This window comes from Lagopus leucura, unplaced genomic scaffold (genome assembly GCF_019238085.1).
Source record: "Lagopus leucura isolate 7727_CA_CO unplaced genomic scaffold, USGS_WTPT01 Super-Scaffold_1, whole genome shotgun sequence".
In the NCBI taxonomy this organism is placed as follows: domain Eukaryota; kingdom Metazoa; phylum Chordata; class Aves; order Galliformes; family Phasianidae; genus Lagopus; species Lagopus leucura.
Genome location: NW_024962250.1, coordinates 7671477 through 7685228, shown reverse-complemented (window position 1 = coordinate 7685228; position 13752 = coordinate 7671477). Strand labels below are relative to the sequence as shown.

At 43.6% G+C, this 13752-nt stretch overlaps 2 protein-coding genes across 4 annotated transcripts in view; one reads left to right on the top strand and one right to left on the bottom strand.

Moving 5' to 3' along the window:
* The window catches only part of RTF1 (RTF1 homolog, Paf1/RNA polymerase II complex component), a 28587-nt gene extending 21663 nt beyond the window's left edge, over window positions 1-6924 (bottom strand). The window contains exons 1-2 of the mRNA XM_042868311.1: window positions 6736-6924; window positions 4216-4326 (exon numbers count right to left, since the gene is read on the bottom strand). Coding sequence (XP_042724245.1) covers window positions 4216-4326; window positions 6736-6924 — 300 coding nt within the window. The remainder of the gene's footprint in view (window positions 1-4215; window positions 4327-6735) is intronic.
* A 38-nt stretch (window positions 6925-6962) lies between these two features.
* Window positions 6963-13738, top strand: NDUFAF1 (NADH:ubiquinone oxidoreductase complex assembly factor 1). Of its 3 annotated transcripts, none has more exons than XM_042868191.1 (5): window positions 6963-7295; window positions 7734-8358; window positions 10187-10372; window positions 11700-11774; window positions 13296-13738. In XM_042868191.1, exons 2-5 carry the CDS (start codon window positions 7849-7851, stop codon window positions 13434-13436), a joined length of 912 nt encoding a protein of 303 aa, XP_042724125.1. In that variant the 5' UTR covers window positions 6963-7295; window positions 7734-7848; the 3' UTR covers window positions 13437-13738. The 3 variants fall into 3 exon arrangements, with proteins under 3 accessions (XP_042724125.1, XP_042724136.1, XP_042724116.1); XM_042868202.1 differs by lacking the exon at window positions 6963-7295 and adding an exon at window positions 7302-7430; XM_042868182.1 differs by lacking the exon at window positions 6963-7295 and adding an exon at window positions 7302-7467.
* Window positions 13739-13752: the final 14 nt, after the last annotated feature.

Sequence of the window (13752 nt, the reverse complement as noted above, 5' to 3'; positions counted from 1 at the left end):
CAACTGAACAATGAACAAAAAGCCCTTGTTACTTCTCCTGTCTTTCAGGGTCTGCACCCATCATTCAGAGAGCCTCAAACACCTACACAGTGACTACTGTCTAGCAATTAGAAAACTTAAGGGGTCATTTCAGGCCAAGAGGAGACTTGAAGTATAAACACCAAAACAGAAAGGGGAGAAGGAGGCAAGACTTTCTAAAGTCATGGAAGAGGCTTTTTTCAGGAACTAGCTGAATGAAGGCCAAAATTCACCTGTCCTCCCCTATTGTCTGAATCTCACTCAGATCAGCTCACAAAAAAAGGAACTAAGAAAAAAAGAATACATTTAGTAAGTTTAATTTCAGTGTCAGCTGCAAATTAACACTTGCTCTGGAGTTATTTTTAGAAGTCACTGTACTGAAAAACACTGAGACCTGCAGAGAGACAACATGGAGATGGCAGATATCAGATGTTCTTAGGCAGCACTGTACTCCACAACTCTCATGCAAGACTCTCATGCTCTGAGATCTGCGTCCCTGTAGGTTATTCCCATGCTAGCCTGCAATTTAAAGTTACTCGCCAACTAAACTTTGTATCTGCTTTGTTCCCACCTGGTTCACAACACTTCTTTGTGCATGTTAGCCTGCACAGCTCCAGTTGACATTTGCACATCTGCAGTGTGCGCTTCCATGCTAACAACAGCCACCTTTATCTTCCTTAAGGGCAGCTCTACTATTCTGTGTTAACAGCTGAAGGAAATTGTCTCCACAGAAACTCAAATTAGAAAGCGTACAGCTATGTAGAGGCAAATTAAAACCCACTGTTTAAAATTCTTTAAGTTTGAAGAAGTATGGCAAAGGCCCCACAGGAGCAGAGAACATGTTCAGTCTAACAGGCATAGTCAAGCAGCATTATGAAACAAAAGCACACAGGGAAGACATTTAACACAGTAATCTCTACAAACCCACAAGATATCCCAAAACAGAAGGAACACATGCAGTTTTCTGCTTATCTGTGGTTTACCAAAGCTCTTGAACTTTAAACACAGTAAGGAGATTTAAACTTTCAAGTCCTTTCCTAGTAACAGCAGCACAAACCCAGAATTGACTTACTGTCTGCATGAACTCTGCTTTACTTTTTCCTCTGTTCCACAGCCCTTAGCATGGCTGAAGAGTTGCCTCCTCCTACCAAATCTGCCTATAAAGGCCAAAGAACAAATCTTCAGTGAATTCCAGTCTGGTAACAAATATTCATGACCTAACTTTCCATGCCTTGAAGTATCTTCTATTATCACTCTACAGCTGTTAAAAGGCACAAGCAAACCCTTCAATACATTAGAATGAGTGTAAAAGGATGCCATCTTATACAAGCATTGCTATCACACCCTTCAGGAGCATTGCTGCTTTTTATCTAAACTAAACTGATGTTAGTGAAGCAGTTTCAGAAGTCATCCAAGCATAGCAGAGAGAATTATCCATGAGCGACAACGCCAGGATAAAAGGAAGAGCAAAAACCTAGAGTGAACTTACCACAACACCATCTACACAACACCTTCAATCCGCAACGAGGCCAACATGTACTTTTACTGCAGTAGCCTCAAAAGCAACTGACTAGAAGCAAACATGCAACAGGTTGATAACACTCTGGGATGGTGAGCTTGTGAATGGTCACGGCCACATGTTGCTCCACAGATACAGAAACCGCCCTTACACCTGCGTCCAGCTTACTGTATCTCTTTGAGAAGGTGGAGGTACTTGCTAGCACAAAGCTTTGTGGGCATCGCTGTTCATCTGCAGTCTAAATAGCAGTTCAGCCAACTCAGCATATATATTTGGCAGACCCACCAGAATACGATTCAGTGCATCTCTCCTACTTCATCATTTATAGCTCACGCTCAGGCTCTTGGCTGGGTAATCTGATTAAGACAACAGGTCCTTAAGAAATTATAGAACTCAGTATTTGCACACAATGAACATCCAACATGGCTGAGTTTTCACAGAAGTGCACTCTCACTATAAAAACAAGCAATACATAGGTGTAAAGATCTCATAAAATCACTTGGGCACCACTATACACATTGTATGATTTGTACAAGCTCTTAATTGCAAAAAACGCATCATCTTTCTCTGACCTAAGTCCCCCAAATTTTCTTCCCTATGGAAAAGTAGAACGTGGCATTAAGTCTCCAAAGCAGAGATTGAGGCACCTTTCCTGTATATATGCAATATGCCAACTATCCTGGAACATTTAGGGCTAGCCAGGAACCACAAAGGATGTAAGCTTAAGCACATTTACCCACAGCAACAATTTCCATGCTGCTGCCTCAAAGTCCTCATCTTCCAGGAAGTCAAACAAAATGGTTTCAGCTTATAGACCCTCCTCCTAACCCCCAAGCCTAAGCAAACCCCAGAGCAACCATAAGAGCACTAAGCAAGACCAAGGTTGTTCAAGCAGGAACATTAAGCAGTGAAGTCCAGGGATGCACACAACACAGTGACTGGCTAAAGCTGAGCTGTCGTAACCTGGCCTGTCTCACCCTGCGACAAGAAGCAGTTCAGAATGCATATTTCAGGCACAGGAATAGAAGCATGTCCTAATTATCTCTTCTCTAAACCTTTTCCTCCTGCTACTTGGAAGTCAGAAGAACAGTATCGGGGAAGAAATGTTACATAGATTCAGAAGTTCCAGTTGCACGAGGCACAAGAGAGTTACCACTGCATCTGTAAGGTCCGTGCGTATGAAGAAAGACAGATTTGACTTCGGAAACATTTGTTTTCCTAGCACTGCTAGGAATGCAATGCATTACACCACATGTAAAGGAAAGGTAGAGCTTACATGTAGTTACACTAAAAAAAAAAAAAATCGAATAATAGTATTTATTCTATCAGTTTTCACAGATAAACCTGGGGGAGAAGACTATAATCAAGGTGCTCTCCAAACCTGCTTACATTTTCAGATGAACTGATCGCCCAGCAGCGTGGAATAAACACTGCTGTGTGCTGTGAGTTCAGAACACTCAAAGCAACAGGTTGAGTGGTAGCTCAGTAAGATGGCTAACATCTAGTCCATTCACAATTTCCTCATTCCTTATTTGACAGTAACAATAATAGCAACCAATTTGCTGTGTTGGTTTTGTGGTTGTTTTTTTTTTTGCTTTGTTTTGTTTTTTTAAATAAATGCTTGAAACAGAGTCCCAATCATACTTATTAAAAAAGTCCAGCAAGAATCTACAGCACTAAATATATTAGAGTGTGTGCAATCTTAACATGTACTGGAATAACTTCCAGAATCCCAAATGCTAAACAGTTAATGGTTCATCACTGATGTTTCCTGCAAGCTGTCACAGTGAATAATCCTTCCCATAGTATTGAGGGGGGGGAAAGCAGAACAGTTCCTTACTTCGTTGTTAAGAACAGATGTAATAAGAGACCTGCCATAGTACAGAAAGCTTGCAAACCCTTCAAGAAAACGTTCTTGTTTAAATAACTAAGTGACCCATTTGTCAGACCCTCTGTTTTAATAAATCAATTTCAATTTTCACTTGCATAATAAAGCACAGACTTTTCCTCAGCTCTAGAATGTAGCACCAGATAAAAAAAGACATATAGCAGACCTGTCTATAGCAATGCTATATAAGAGTTTGTCAAAACCCTAAACCAAAGTAATTCTAAACTCTTGCCTGCCTTCCTTTCTTCAGAAAGACCAACAAAACCAGCCCCTGCTGCACACTCAAATGGTTGAAGTACTTCACTGTAGATTTACTAGAGAATCAAAGCAGCAAAATAGGACAGTTCTGCTGTGAAACAGTCCTACGTGCTTTAGCCCTCCTCCTCTCTGAGGAAACTCTCCCAAAGCTGAACACCTCGCTCCCTTGAATTCAGAGTCCAGCTTCAGCTACTTCATTATCACATCAGCCACAAACAATACACAGCAAAAACACTAGATGTAAGGAGATATGTCAGAAACATTCATACCACATGAACACGGGATTAAACAGGCAGTCAACTTTACCACATTCACATTATTTTGTGTACAGTTACTCTAAGCTCATTACTCACAACAAAGATAAGGCTTTCTGAGTACACATCCTCTGAGCTAAATGGTTCTCTACCAGTTCCACTGATGGCCTGTCCCACTCTACAGTATAAGCAAGCTAAATACACCACGTGACAAATACCTTCACCACAGAGGTAGAGTCAGACAAATCAGAAGTTCACTGCTAACATGACAAACTCACCTCATCATCGCTGTCCGATGTCTCAGAGTCCGAAGATGCTGTAGGTTTGCTCGCTGGTGGCTCCTTTTCCTCAGAGTCACTTCGTTTCCGTTTGGCCAATGACAAGAGCTCCTAGTGAGAAAAAACACACACTGATTTTAGAAAGCCACAATTAGTTTTACCTATCCAGGTCAGTGCACGCACACCTTCCCTGTGATATTTGAGTGGAACAGGATGATCTCCACTAACTGGGAAACAAAGTCCCCTCACATTTCATAAATATGCATATACTGAGAGTTTTAATACAGCTGAATGTTACAAAAGGATTTTGAAAGCCTTAAGTATCATCACCATTACTTTTTTGATAAAATCAAATACATTAACTTTTGGTCAGTGATATTTAAATCAGGTAAAAATTTAGAAAACCCTAATTACATTGCCTGAAAGCCAAATGCCACTAGAGAGAAGTGCAATCAGTGCTGGAGCAGTTCATCTTGCTTCCCTTTTATTTTTCAAGACATTTGCAACCATACATGTTACAAAGGAGATATATCACGGCTGATGCTTTTAGTGAGACTGTTCAACTCTGTTTCACTGTCCCTAGGTGCCAGGGAATGCACTAAAAGCAGCAGACACACACAGAGCAGGCACCAAGCTCAAACTTGTGAAGCAACCCCAAAAGCCACACAGGTAATCACAAAGAAGTAACGGCTCACGAGTAAACTCACAGTTTACTGTGAGTAAACTCTGCTAACAGACTGTTCAGGTGACAGAAGCAGTAATTCAAAACAATTATTTCTGAAGCTGCAGTACTGCCTTTGTAGTCCATGACAAATAATTTACTATTAAAACATTGCTCTGGGGCTGATGAATCTTAGTGGTGAGTAAAAATAAAGCCACACCAACTTCTGCAGGCTTGGGAAGACAATACTGGATGGGCTTGAATGAATTTCACAACTGGAAGATTATCTCCACAGCAAACAGATTAGAGTTTAGGACCTCAAATGAGAACATAAACATTGCTGAAACTGACAGCCTATGCTTTTACCAACAAAGTTGGCAATGACATTTCACAAATCGTTTTCTGAAGACAACATGCTACACTAACAGAACGTATTTATACAATAAGCAGCTTTCTTTAGGAAGCACCTGGTGTTTTCTACAATCAATTTCTAGACATCACCTCTAACAACTGTTGCTAAGTAGTACTTACTCCAGCACAGATTACCTTCCATCATGACACCCCGGAGTTAACATTCACTGCTGCCTTTACTCCAAGCAGTTTGCCTCTTTCTTTCTGGCCTTACTCTTTCCATTTTCTGTGTCAGCACATGAGAAAGACTCCCACTCCTTCGATTCAATCAGCCCAGCTCCCTGCCAAAAGCTGTCAAGCATTTAACCAACAGGGGCCTCACTCAGCATACACTCACCCTTGAAATCTCACCTCAGGAACAGCCCCGCTGCACAGTTTCCACCCTTGCATGTGCATGTCCCTGCTGTGCACAGCTCCCCAGGGGACAAAGCAAAGGCAGACAGCTTTGGTATCACCACCAACCAGCACTGAAGTAGAGCTGTAGATGCACGCTCCTAGCAAGTAGCAGAACTGTGCAGTTGTTGCTCCACCATCACTCTGCTTGCCTTATCTATGCTAGGGTTAGACCAACTCCTCCTGTTTTCAGGTTCTGAAGCAACCACGGAATTAATACAGCAGGGTGAGAAGCTGACAGCTTTAGAGGGCAGCAGTACTATCAAGGCAGGCTCTACTACGGAATGTTTGTCTAAAGGGGCATAGAAATTGCAGCTTCAGTCTGCAAAAGCATTTCTGAGCATTTGAGGCCGGTGTTATTTATTTATTTGCAACACAGCAACAGCTTCTCTGTTAAAAACTCAAGGTCCGGCACACAACTTGAACAGACGCATGGGCTCCAACACGTGAAACCAACCTAACTTCTTCACAGAAGAAGGGTGACCACAGAAAACACACCACACTTGGCCTACGTCTTTATTTACCACCTGTCAGCACGTGCCGCCCCGAGAAGGCCCGTCCAGAGAGGAGCGCATCCCCTCCCGGGGCCCCGCGATTCCCACGGCGCGATGCCCCACGCCGCACCCCCAGCCCCGGGCCGCCGCCGGCAGGGCACGCGGTCCGAGTGGCTTCCACCGGCGGAGCCCGGCCGGCAGGGCCCGGGAGGGAGCACCAGTTCGCAAGCCCCCGGGACCGGCGGTACGGCCGGGCACGCCGCTCCCGGCGGGGCCGGCGGTACAGCGCGGCTTCCCGCGCCCTCAGCCCTCCGGGTGCTGCCTGCCGCCGGGCCCCCCGCCCGCGCCTCAGGAGCCCAAGGGCCGAACCCACGCGCGTCCCCGCGGGCCCACAGCCGCCGGCACGGCCGGGCCGAAGCGGCGCCGAGAAGTCTCTCCGCGCAGCCCCCGCGGGGGCCGCATCCCTGCCGGGCCGAGGGGAGGAGGGAGAGAGGAGAGAGAGGGATGGCGGCTCCCAGCCCCGCGCGGGCCGGAGGGCCCGGGCCGGGCCTCCCCGCGCACCTGGTCCAGGTTCTCCTCGCTGCCGCTATCCTCGGTGTCGGAGTCGATGAGGACGCGGCCTTTCCGCTTCTTCACCATGGCGGAGGCGGCTTCCCCGCGTCCCTCTCCGCCGGCGGCGGCGCGGCGCTCCGAGCGGCCCGGCCTGCCCCGCGCCGCCCGCCCGACCGGGACACAAAGGGCACCGCGCATGCGCACCGCGCCGGGGCGGGAAGGAGGGCGGGGCTGCCGCCGCCCGCGAGGAGAGAGGGCTGCTTCGGCGGTCTCTGCGCCTTCCTAGCTTTGGGGGTCGGGGCTCCGCGCCGAGGCCGCTCCCCCGGCCGCTTCTCCGTGCAGTCAGCGTGCTGCCCCTCCCCGTCCCCTGCGAGCGGCCGTGTGCCCCGCTCCTCTCCTCTCCTCTCCTCGTTCAGCACAAAGACACGGGGAGGGCTTCTCGGTTCTTCCGCGCCGTGGGTCGGGGCGGGCAGTCGGCCGCTGCCACCAGCGGAACCCGCGCGGCGCGGAGAGCGTTCCTTCCCGGGCCCGGAAGCGCCGAGGAGCCGCAGTAACGGTGGGCGGCTGAGGTGAGCGGAGCGGAGCGGCGGGAGCGGGCCCGTGAGTGAAATCGCTGTTGTTACGGCGCGGCCCGTCCTGCAGCTTGATCCGGAGAGAAGCGCGGCGTTGATGAGCGTCCTTCTTTGAGAAGCGCTGCTCCTCAGGTCGTTCTTGCTGCTTGTTGCTCGGCAATGCCTAAACGTACGTGGGGTGAAAGGGATTAGCAGGAATAGCTTTTTTTCTACTGTTTAATTTGACTCTTTGGTGTTTTGGTATTTCGTGGGGTGAGAACGTACTGGGAGAAATACTGAAACAAACTAGGGGGCCGAGAAAGTGTAATACTGGGCATTCATTGTTATTCCTTCTTTCCTAATGGCTTGGATTTCTAATTAATATCCTTTCTATAAAAAAAAAATGCACCCAATGCTTGTAAGACTTTAATTTTTCTTTTCTCTTTTTCATTGAAGGTGGAGATTAACTGCAGTAACAAACCAAGATACCTCCAGATACTAATTTGGCTGTTAAATTAATTTCAAACCCATAAATTGCCTTGCTGGAAGCAAATTCCGTGTCTTTACCAGCATGGCTGTAGCTGTTACGTTACTGAACAGCGCGTGCTTACGTGGTAGATGCTGCAGACACAAAGTTTTGCAACCTTTGCTTGGAACTCTCCGTGTTGATTCCATGTCAAAATGTTACAGCAGTTACAGGAGGCCAGGGTCACAGCCTGAGGTAACACCGTCTTGGCGAAACATTGATTTCAGCTTTAAGAAGGGCGTTAATGCCTTAAAGACTCAGCTAAGCTTGCTGAAGAAGGAGACCGAAGACCACCTAAAAGGACCTGACGGCCATTCGTTCAATCAATACATGTTGGAACAGACAAAGGTGATGTGGGTGTTTCGGAGCCAGGAAGATTTAAATAAATGGGTTATTTCCTCCGATGTGGAGATTGGAGGAAAAAGTGAAGTTTACCTAAAATTGGGTAGGAACAACCAGGGTGCTATGCTGTATGGAATACTCAATACTGAAGTACCTCGCGATGGGGAGACGAAATACAGTGGATATTGTACTATGAGAGCCAAACCAGCAGTGGTAAGTACAGCATCTGTTATTTGAGTGCTTTTCTATAATTCCAGTGATGACAAGTGGACTGTTGTTTACTGCAGTTGTAACTGACCACCTTCAGGATTATTACATGCTCTGTTTGTATAGATGTCACTGCTGTTGTATCCACTGACCTATTGACCTGGAAGGAACTTCCAGGAAGTCTTTCCAGAAAGTCTTATTCAGCTTTTCTCCTTTCTTAGAAAACAACGTGTTTGGTCATTTGCTGATGTAACATCGCTCATTAAGACAATCCTGTTTGCAGCCTCCTCACAAATGAGGAATTTGTAGTGAGCTTTTAGATCTGAAATGATATGATTAAAATAGATGAGTCTCTGAATGTTGAAGTTCATTACATGTGTCATAAGGACAAATATGCTGGGCTTCAACTGGGTCTCTTTATCAAACTTAGTTTAGGCGAGTTTGTCTTTATTTCCCTCGCAGGAAATTAATGTTTTGAGACGTTTTTCTAATAGTCTTGCCCCTACTGTGTATCAGAAAAAGCAAGATAAATGTTTGATAATTTTGAGTTGAACAAAATGTAAGCATATGGCTCCTATCGCACTGCTTCTTTCATTCCTTTTATTTAAACATCCTTAAAAAGAAAAATAACACTTTGACTCAGCATGTTACTAAAAACCTTTTTAGTCTGTTCTGTTGTTTATGATTCAGCGCGAGTAAGCAGCTACAAGTCTTCTGAACTGTAAACCTGGAGAGCAGAGAATGTCAGCAAGGAAAATCAACAGGCAAACGATAGGCAGAACGCCACGGAGTGGTGTGAACACCACGGACTGGTGACACCAGCACAGGGGAGTTGGGCAGGAAGTTGAATCTCGTTGGAGTTAAATTGCTCTGGCCTTGCGTGAATGTGACTCAAACTTTCTTCTCCTAATTTTGAAGTAGCAAAGTGTCTGTCAGTCCATCTTTGTAATGCAGTTTGAGATCAAAAGGTGAAAGCATGAATACAAAGACTTATTCAAGTAAAAAGGGTCAAAATTGGCAAATCAGAAAATCAAGTAGCCGCAGTCTTTGCATTAATGGGTTAATTGTCTACTGATTGTGAGCTTATAAAAGGAAGGCTAATTAGGTAACTGTAGTAACAATATCAAGTTAAGGAGAAACCTCTGGATCTTTGGTGCAAATTTTGGTTTGGTTTGAGCAATTCTGGCCAAGAATATCTCCAATGACACCCTCCTGCTCCAGCGACCTCAGTAACATTCTGCAGAGGTTACTGGATCTGTCAGAGTGCAAATCACAACTTTGGGACTTGGAAGATCTTTGGAAAATACATTTGAGGATTGAATGTGCTTGTAATCCGGATCATTGTGCACAGTTAGTGTCAAAAACTGTTGGAAAATGTGTAGGTGCTTTTAGTGCTCACGTCAGTCTTCAATAAAGAAAGTAAGTTACCATAGGGGATAAATTATCCCACGTTGTAACCTCTTCTGAGTAGTCTAGTGCTAACCACAGAATATTAAACTTAACTACAGGCCTGGTGTGCTATTACAGAATTTGTGTTCTTGCCTAGGAGGGGATTTAGTCTTAGGATATAAATCTGCTAATTACAAGATTTATAACTAATGCATGGATCTTCAGAGTGGTGATACTACGTTTTGTGGGCTCTCATACAGTGCTGAAGGAAATTCATTGAGATGAGACTGGTCTGATAAAAAAGGACCCCATTTTCACTGTATCACAGTAGATATTGCTTGTAGTGAGAACAAGGGCAGTGATTCAAGCAGTAGCACTTCGCTCTTCATAATGGAGATTTCTTTTTAAGTATGAAAGGAATAATTCTGTTTATTAATATTTGTAGGGATCTTTTGCCAGGAAGAAGTATTATGACTGGTCAAACTTCAACAGTCTGTATTTACGTGTCCGTGGCGATGGCAGACCTTGGATGGTAAACATTTATACAGACCCTTACTTCTCCCATCAAAAGGATGACCTGTACAACTACTTCATGTTCACCCGAGGAGGACCATACTGGGAGGAAATAAAGGTAAACAAATGAGTAATAATTAGTAACGAATAATTAGTAACACTAATTATATTAATACAATAATATGTTGATATCTACTAAGTATTTTAAATAATCTACCGTGTGTCTAAGTGTCCTAAGTGTCTGTTGTTTGCTGTTACAGGAGGCAGACCTTTGAGTTATGCTGATGCTATACATATGTAATATATATTGTACTATATACTGTACTACAGTATGGGAATATATATGTACTATAATACATACATTATGACAAATGTATGTGTATACTTAAATGTTATTAATTTATTTAAAAAAAATAAAAGCAACAAATTCTACTCCTATCTGAAATTGGCTTCCTGAGCTGAGGGCTCATTAATTCAGATTAACAAAAAAAGACCCACCAAAACCAGAATCTCCTGGTTGTCACACCTGTGTGTGGGGCTGTACTGGGGCTCAGGAGCACCTGCCATTCTGTACCTGTGATTGTCTGGAATCCCGTGGGTCGCCTTTTCTTAACACTGGAAAACAAACAAGCAGCCAGGCAGGGTGCATAGTTAGCTCATACAGTGGGTGGTCAGAGTGTGCACTGAACAGATGCAGCTACTGGAGCTTTGCAGGCAGTGCCAGGAACTTTCTATGCAATTACCATTTTATCTGCAATAATAAATGGACTTGATGTAAGATTTCTACCCTGCAGTGTGGTTTGCCAAACTTGGAGTCAGTTGGAGCCTCAGAGGTATGTGGGCTGTTAGTCACAGCTTTGAATCTATGACATGCAGTAACGTTGGCAAGAAGTGGGAGTTTCAGCTCTTTTCTGAGGACACTGAAGTGTGTCACTGCTGGCCTGTGCGTGTTCCTCACCCACACCAGCCAGTTCTCTTCTCTTGTATCATTGTTATATTTTTGTGAACTGTTTTGCTAGAATATTGATGTCTTTGAATGAAATTTGCAGTACAAAATATGCAGATTGGATGTATATGAGCTGTCGGTGAGCTTACAATGCATCCTAGACTTTTTATTAATTTAAGCTGACATTGCCTGAAGGAGATATTCTAGATGTGAACGGCTGTCTTCCATGCTTCAGCCTCTCCTGTGCCCTGGCTGGCTCAGAATCCAGTACGACAGCTGGAAACGGCTGCCACAGGGCAGTGTGGGGCTGGAGCTGGCAGCATGTGGCTAATGGGTGACACTTCTTTTCTCACTGATTCTTTGGACCCTCGAGCGTCCAGACCAGATTTGGTGTTATTTCATTTTCTAAGGCAGCTGTTTGTTTTTCTTTTTTCCCTTGGGGTTTTATTCTATAGACTGGTGACACTAAAGTCCATTTTTCTTTTGTTTCTTCTGTCAGATTCCGTTCTCCAAATTCTTTCTGTCCAGTCGAGGAAGAGTACAGGATGACCAACACCCTATCTGGTTAGACAAGGCAAGTTTTCTATAGGCTTAATCTGTCAGAAACATACTTTGGATTGTATTGTTGTTGTATAGGTAATTGAGAAATCCTTGGGATATTCAGTGGTTTTAAATTTAAAATTCAATAAGAGTCTCTACTTGTTTTAAAGTATTTATTCCTGTGTGCATACCTTTGCATACAAATTATCCTACTTTGTGATTTCAGTGTCAATTTACTTCAAAGTAGTTCCACAGATATTTTTAAGAGATTTAGATAACTTGTCTGTTAAAAAATAAATAGTTTTTTTAAAGGAATGATCAAAGTGACTGAGATATCTAAAATGCAATTTGGCACAGTACTGCCAAAAATAATAAAAGCAAGCATGTATCACAGGCAACGTATCTAGGCATTACGAAGGGATAAATTCTTCAGAACACAGAGTTTAGGTGACTCCTGCAGTCACCTGTAACAGAAAGCTTTAAAACTTCTGTAGCCTGCACAAGCCAAGAGCTGATCGCAGAGCTCACTTCTGGAGAAGATAAAGCAATTGAATCCTTAGAATCAATGTGAGGAGCGTTACTCTGCTCTACCACCTTAGCTTTACTCTATTACTTATTTAGCATGCATGTGCAACTTATGTTTATCCTCAATTCTCAGCAAATTCTCAGCATGCAGTTATTCAACTTGAATCTGACACATTCCTGCATGTACGGCAGCCCTTAAAGTCATGGGTATGGATCAGACCTGCACTTCCAGCACAGATTCCCTAATCCCTAAAATACCAGGAGCTCTGTAGGTGTTCAGCTATTTATCACCCAACTTGATTTGAGAACCAGTAACACTGGAGTCTCTGAAAGGTTGGCGATGGACAAGAGCAGAAGGCTTTCAAGGCATATGCTACAGCCTAATGGGGGACATGTCTGAGCTCCAGGAATTTGTATGGAGTTTATTACAATTAGAATAGAGTTATTATTAAATAAATTAGTGTTGCAATTGAGAATGAATGAGGGATATTCTTTTGAAAAATGCTATTGTAACTGGAAAACTATGGCTAAATAACTCAGTGTGTGATATAAAATTCAGGAGTAGTTTTGTGTTTTTCAAAATGTTTGCTTTGGGGGCACTTTCACAGTGTACCAGGCCAGTCTTGGAATGGAAGTTCCATCTATCCTTAATTACATTCCATTTGTGTTTCCTGTTCATATTAGAACTGTTAAAACAAAGTGACAGAAGTATGTTATTAATTCATCTTATCGTGACCAAATTGACAACATTCAGACCTCGAAGGCTGAAAATCCCAGTATTGCACTAGGGTCAGGCCATTTTCAATACTTTTCAACCTAATGGTAGAAAAGCACCTGTGAATCCCATTGGAGCCTGTAATGAAAATGTAGTAATAAAGCATTTGTGCCTTTGTAGATACTGCTGCATTTTGAGCAGATACCCCTCTTTTAAACTGAACTGTTGTGAACTATTTGTAGGATGTGGAAGTGGTAGTTACAGGTTGTAACATTATTTTAAGATTTTATTCTAATGTATGCATCTCCTTATTAGATCAGTACCCTTGGATTCACACTGGGAGATAAAGTAGATGGTCCCTTCCAGCTGGAGATTGATTTTATTGGCCTGCTAAATGACAGAGCTCACACAGAAGAATTTGCCTATGAAACATATGAAAGGAATCCTAGAATCTAAGTTGGTCTTGTGTCCTTTGGAACATTCATCAGCTGCTTACTTAAAGTGTGAGAATATCCTTCAAGTTGTTATAATTATGTAAACATTAAATGTTAAGTGGATGAAGTGTTGACTCAGTAATCTGACTAGACTGACATTGTTGGCATCATCAAGCTGCCAACAACAGGCTGAGAGCTTGTACCTACAGGAACTGGAATACAGCCTGCTGAGAGCTGCAGTACATGCTTACTGTGTACCCAGACAGGAGTTAATACATTTTAACTTTTGTCCTGATCTTTAGGGGAATAAAAGTATTCTGTCAATGTGGTGTTGGTTT

What these genes read in the sequence shown, in the direction of transcription:
- NDUFAF1 (XM_042868191.1), top strand. Translation starts at nt 7,849, where the DNA reads ATGGCTGTAGCTGTTACGTTACTGAACAGCGCGTGCTTACGTGGTAGA. An exon ending in CATACTGGGAGGAAATAAAG is followed by an intron (nt 10,373 to 11,699) that starts GTAAACAAATGA and finishes TTCTTCTGTCAG; the next exon opens with ATTCCGTTCTCCAAATTCTT. An exon ending in ACCCTATCTGGTTAGACAAG is followed by an intron (nt 11,775 to 13,295) that starts GCAAGTTTTCTA and finishes TCTCCTTATTAG; the next exon opens with ATCAGTACCCTTGGATTCAC.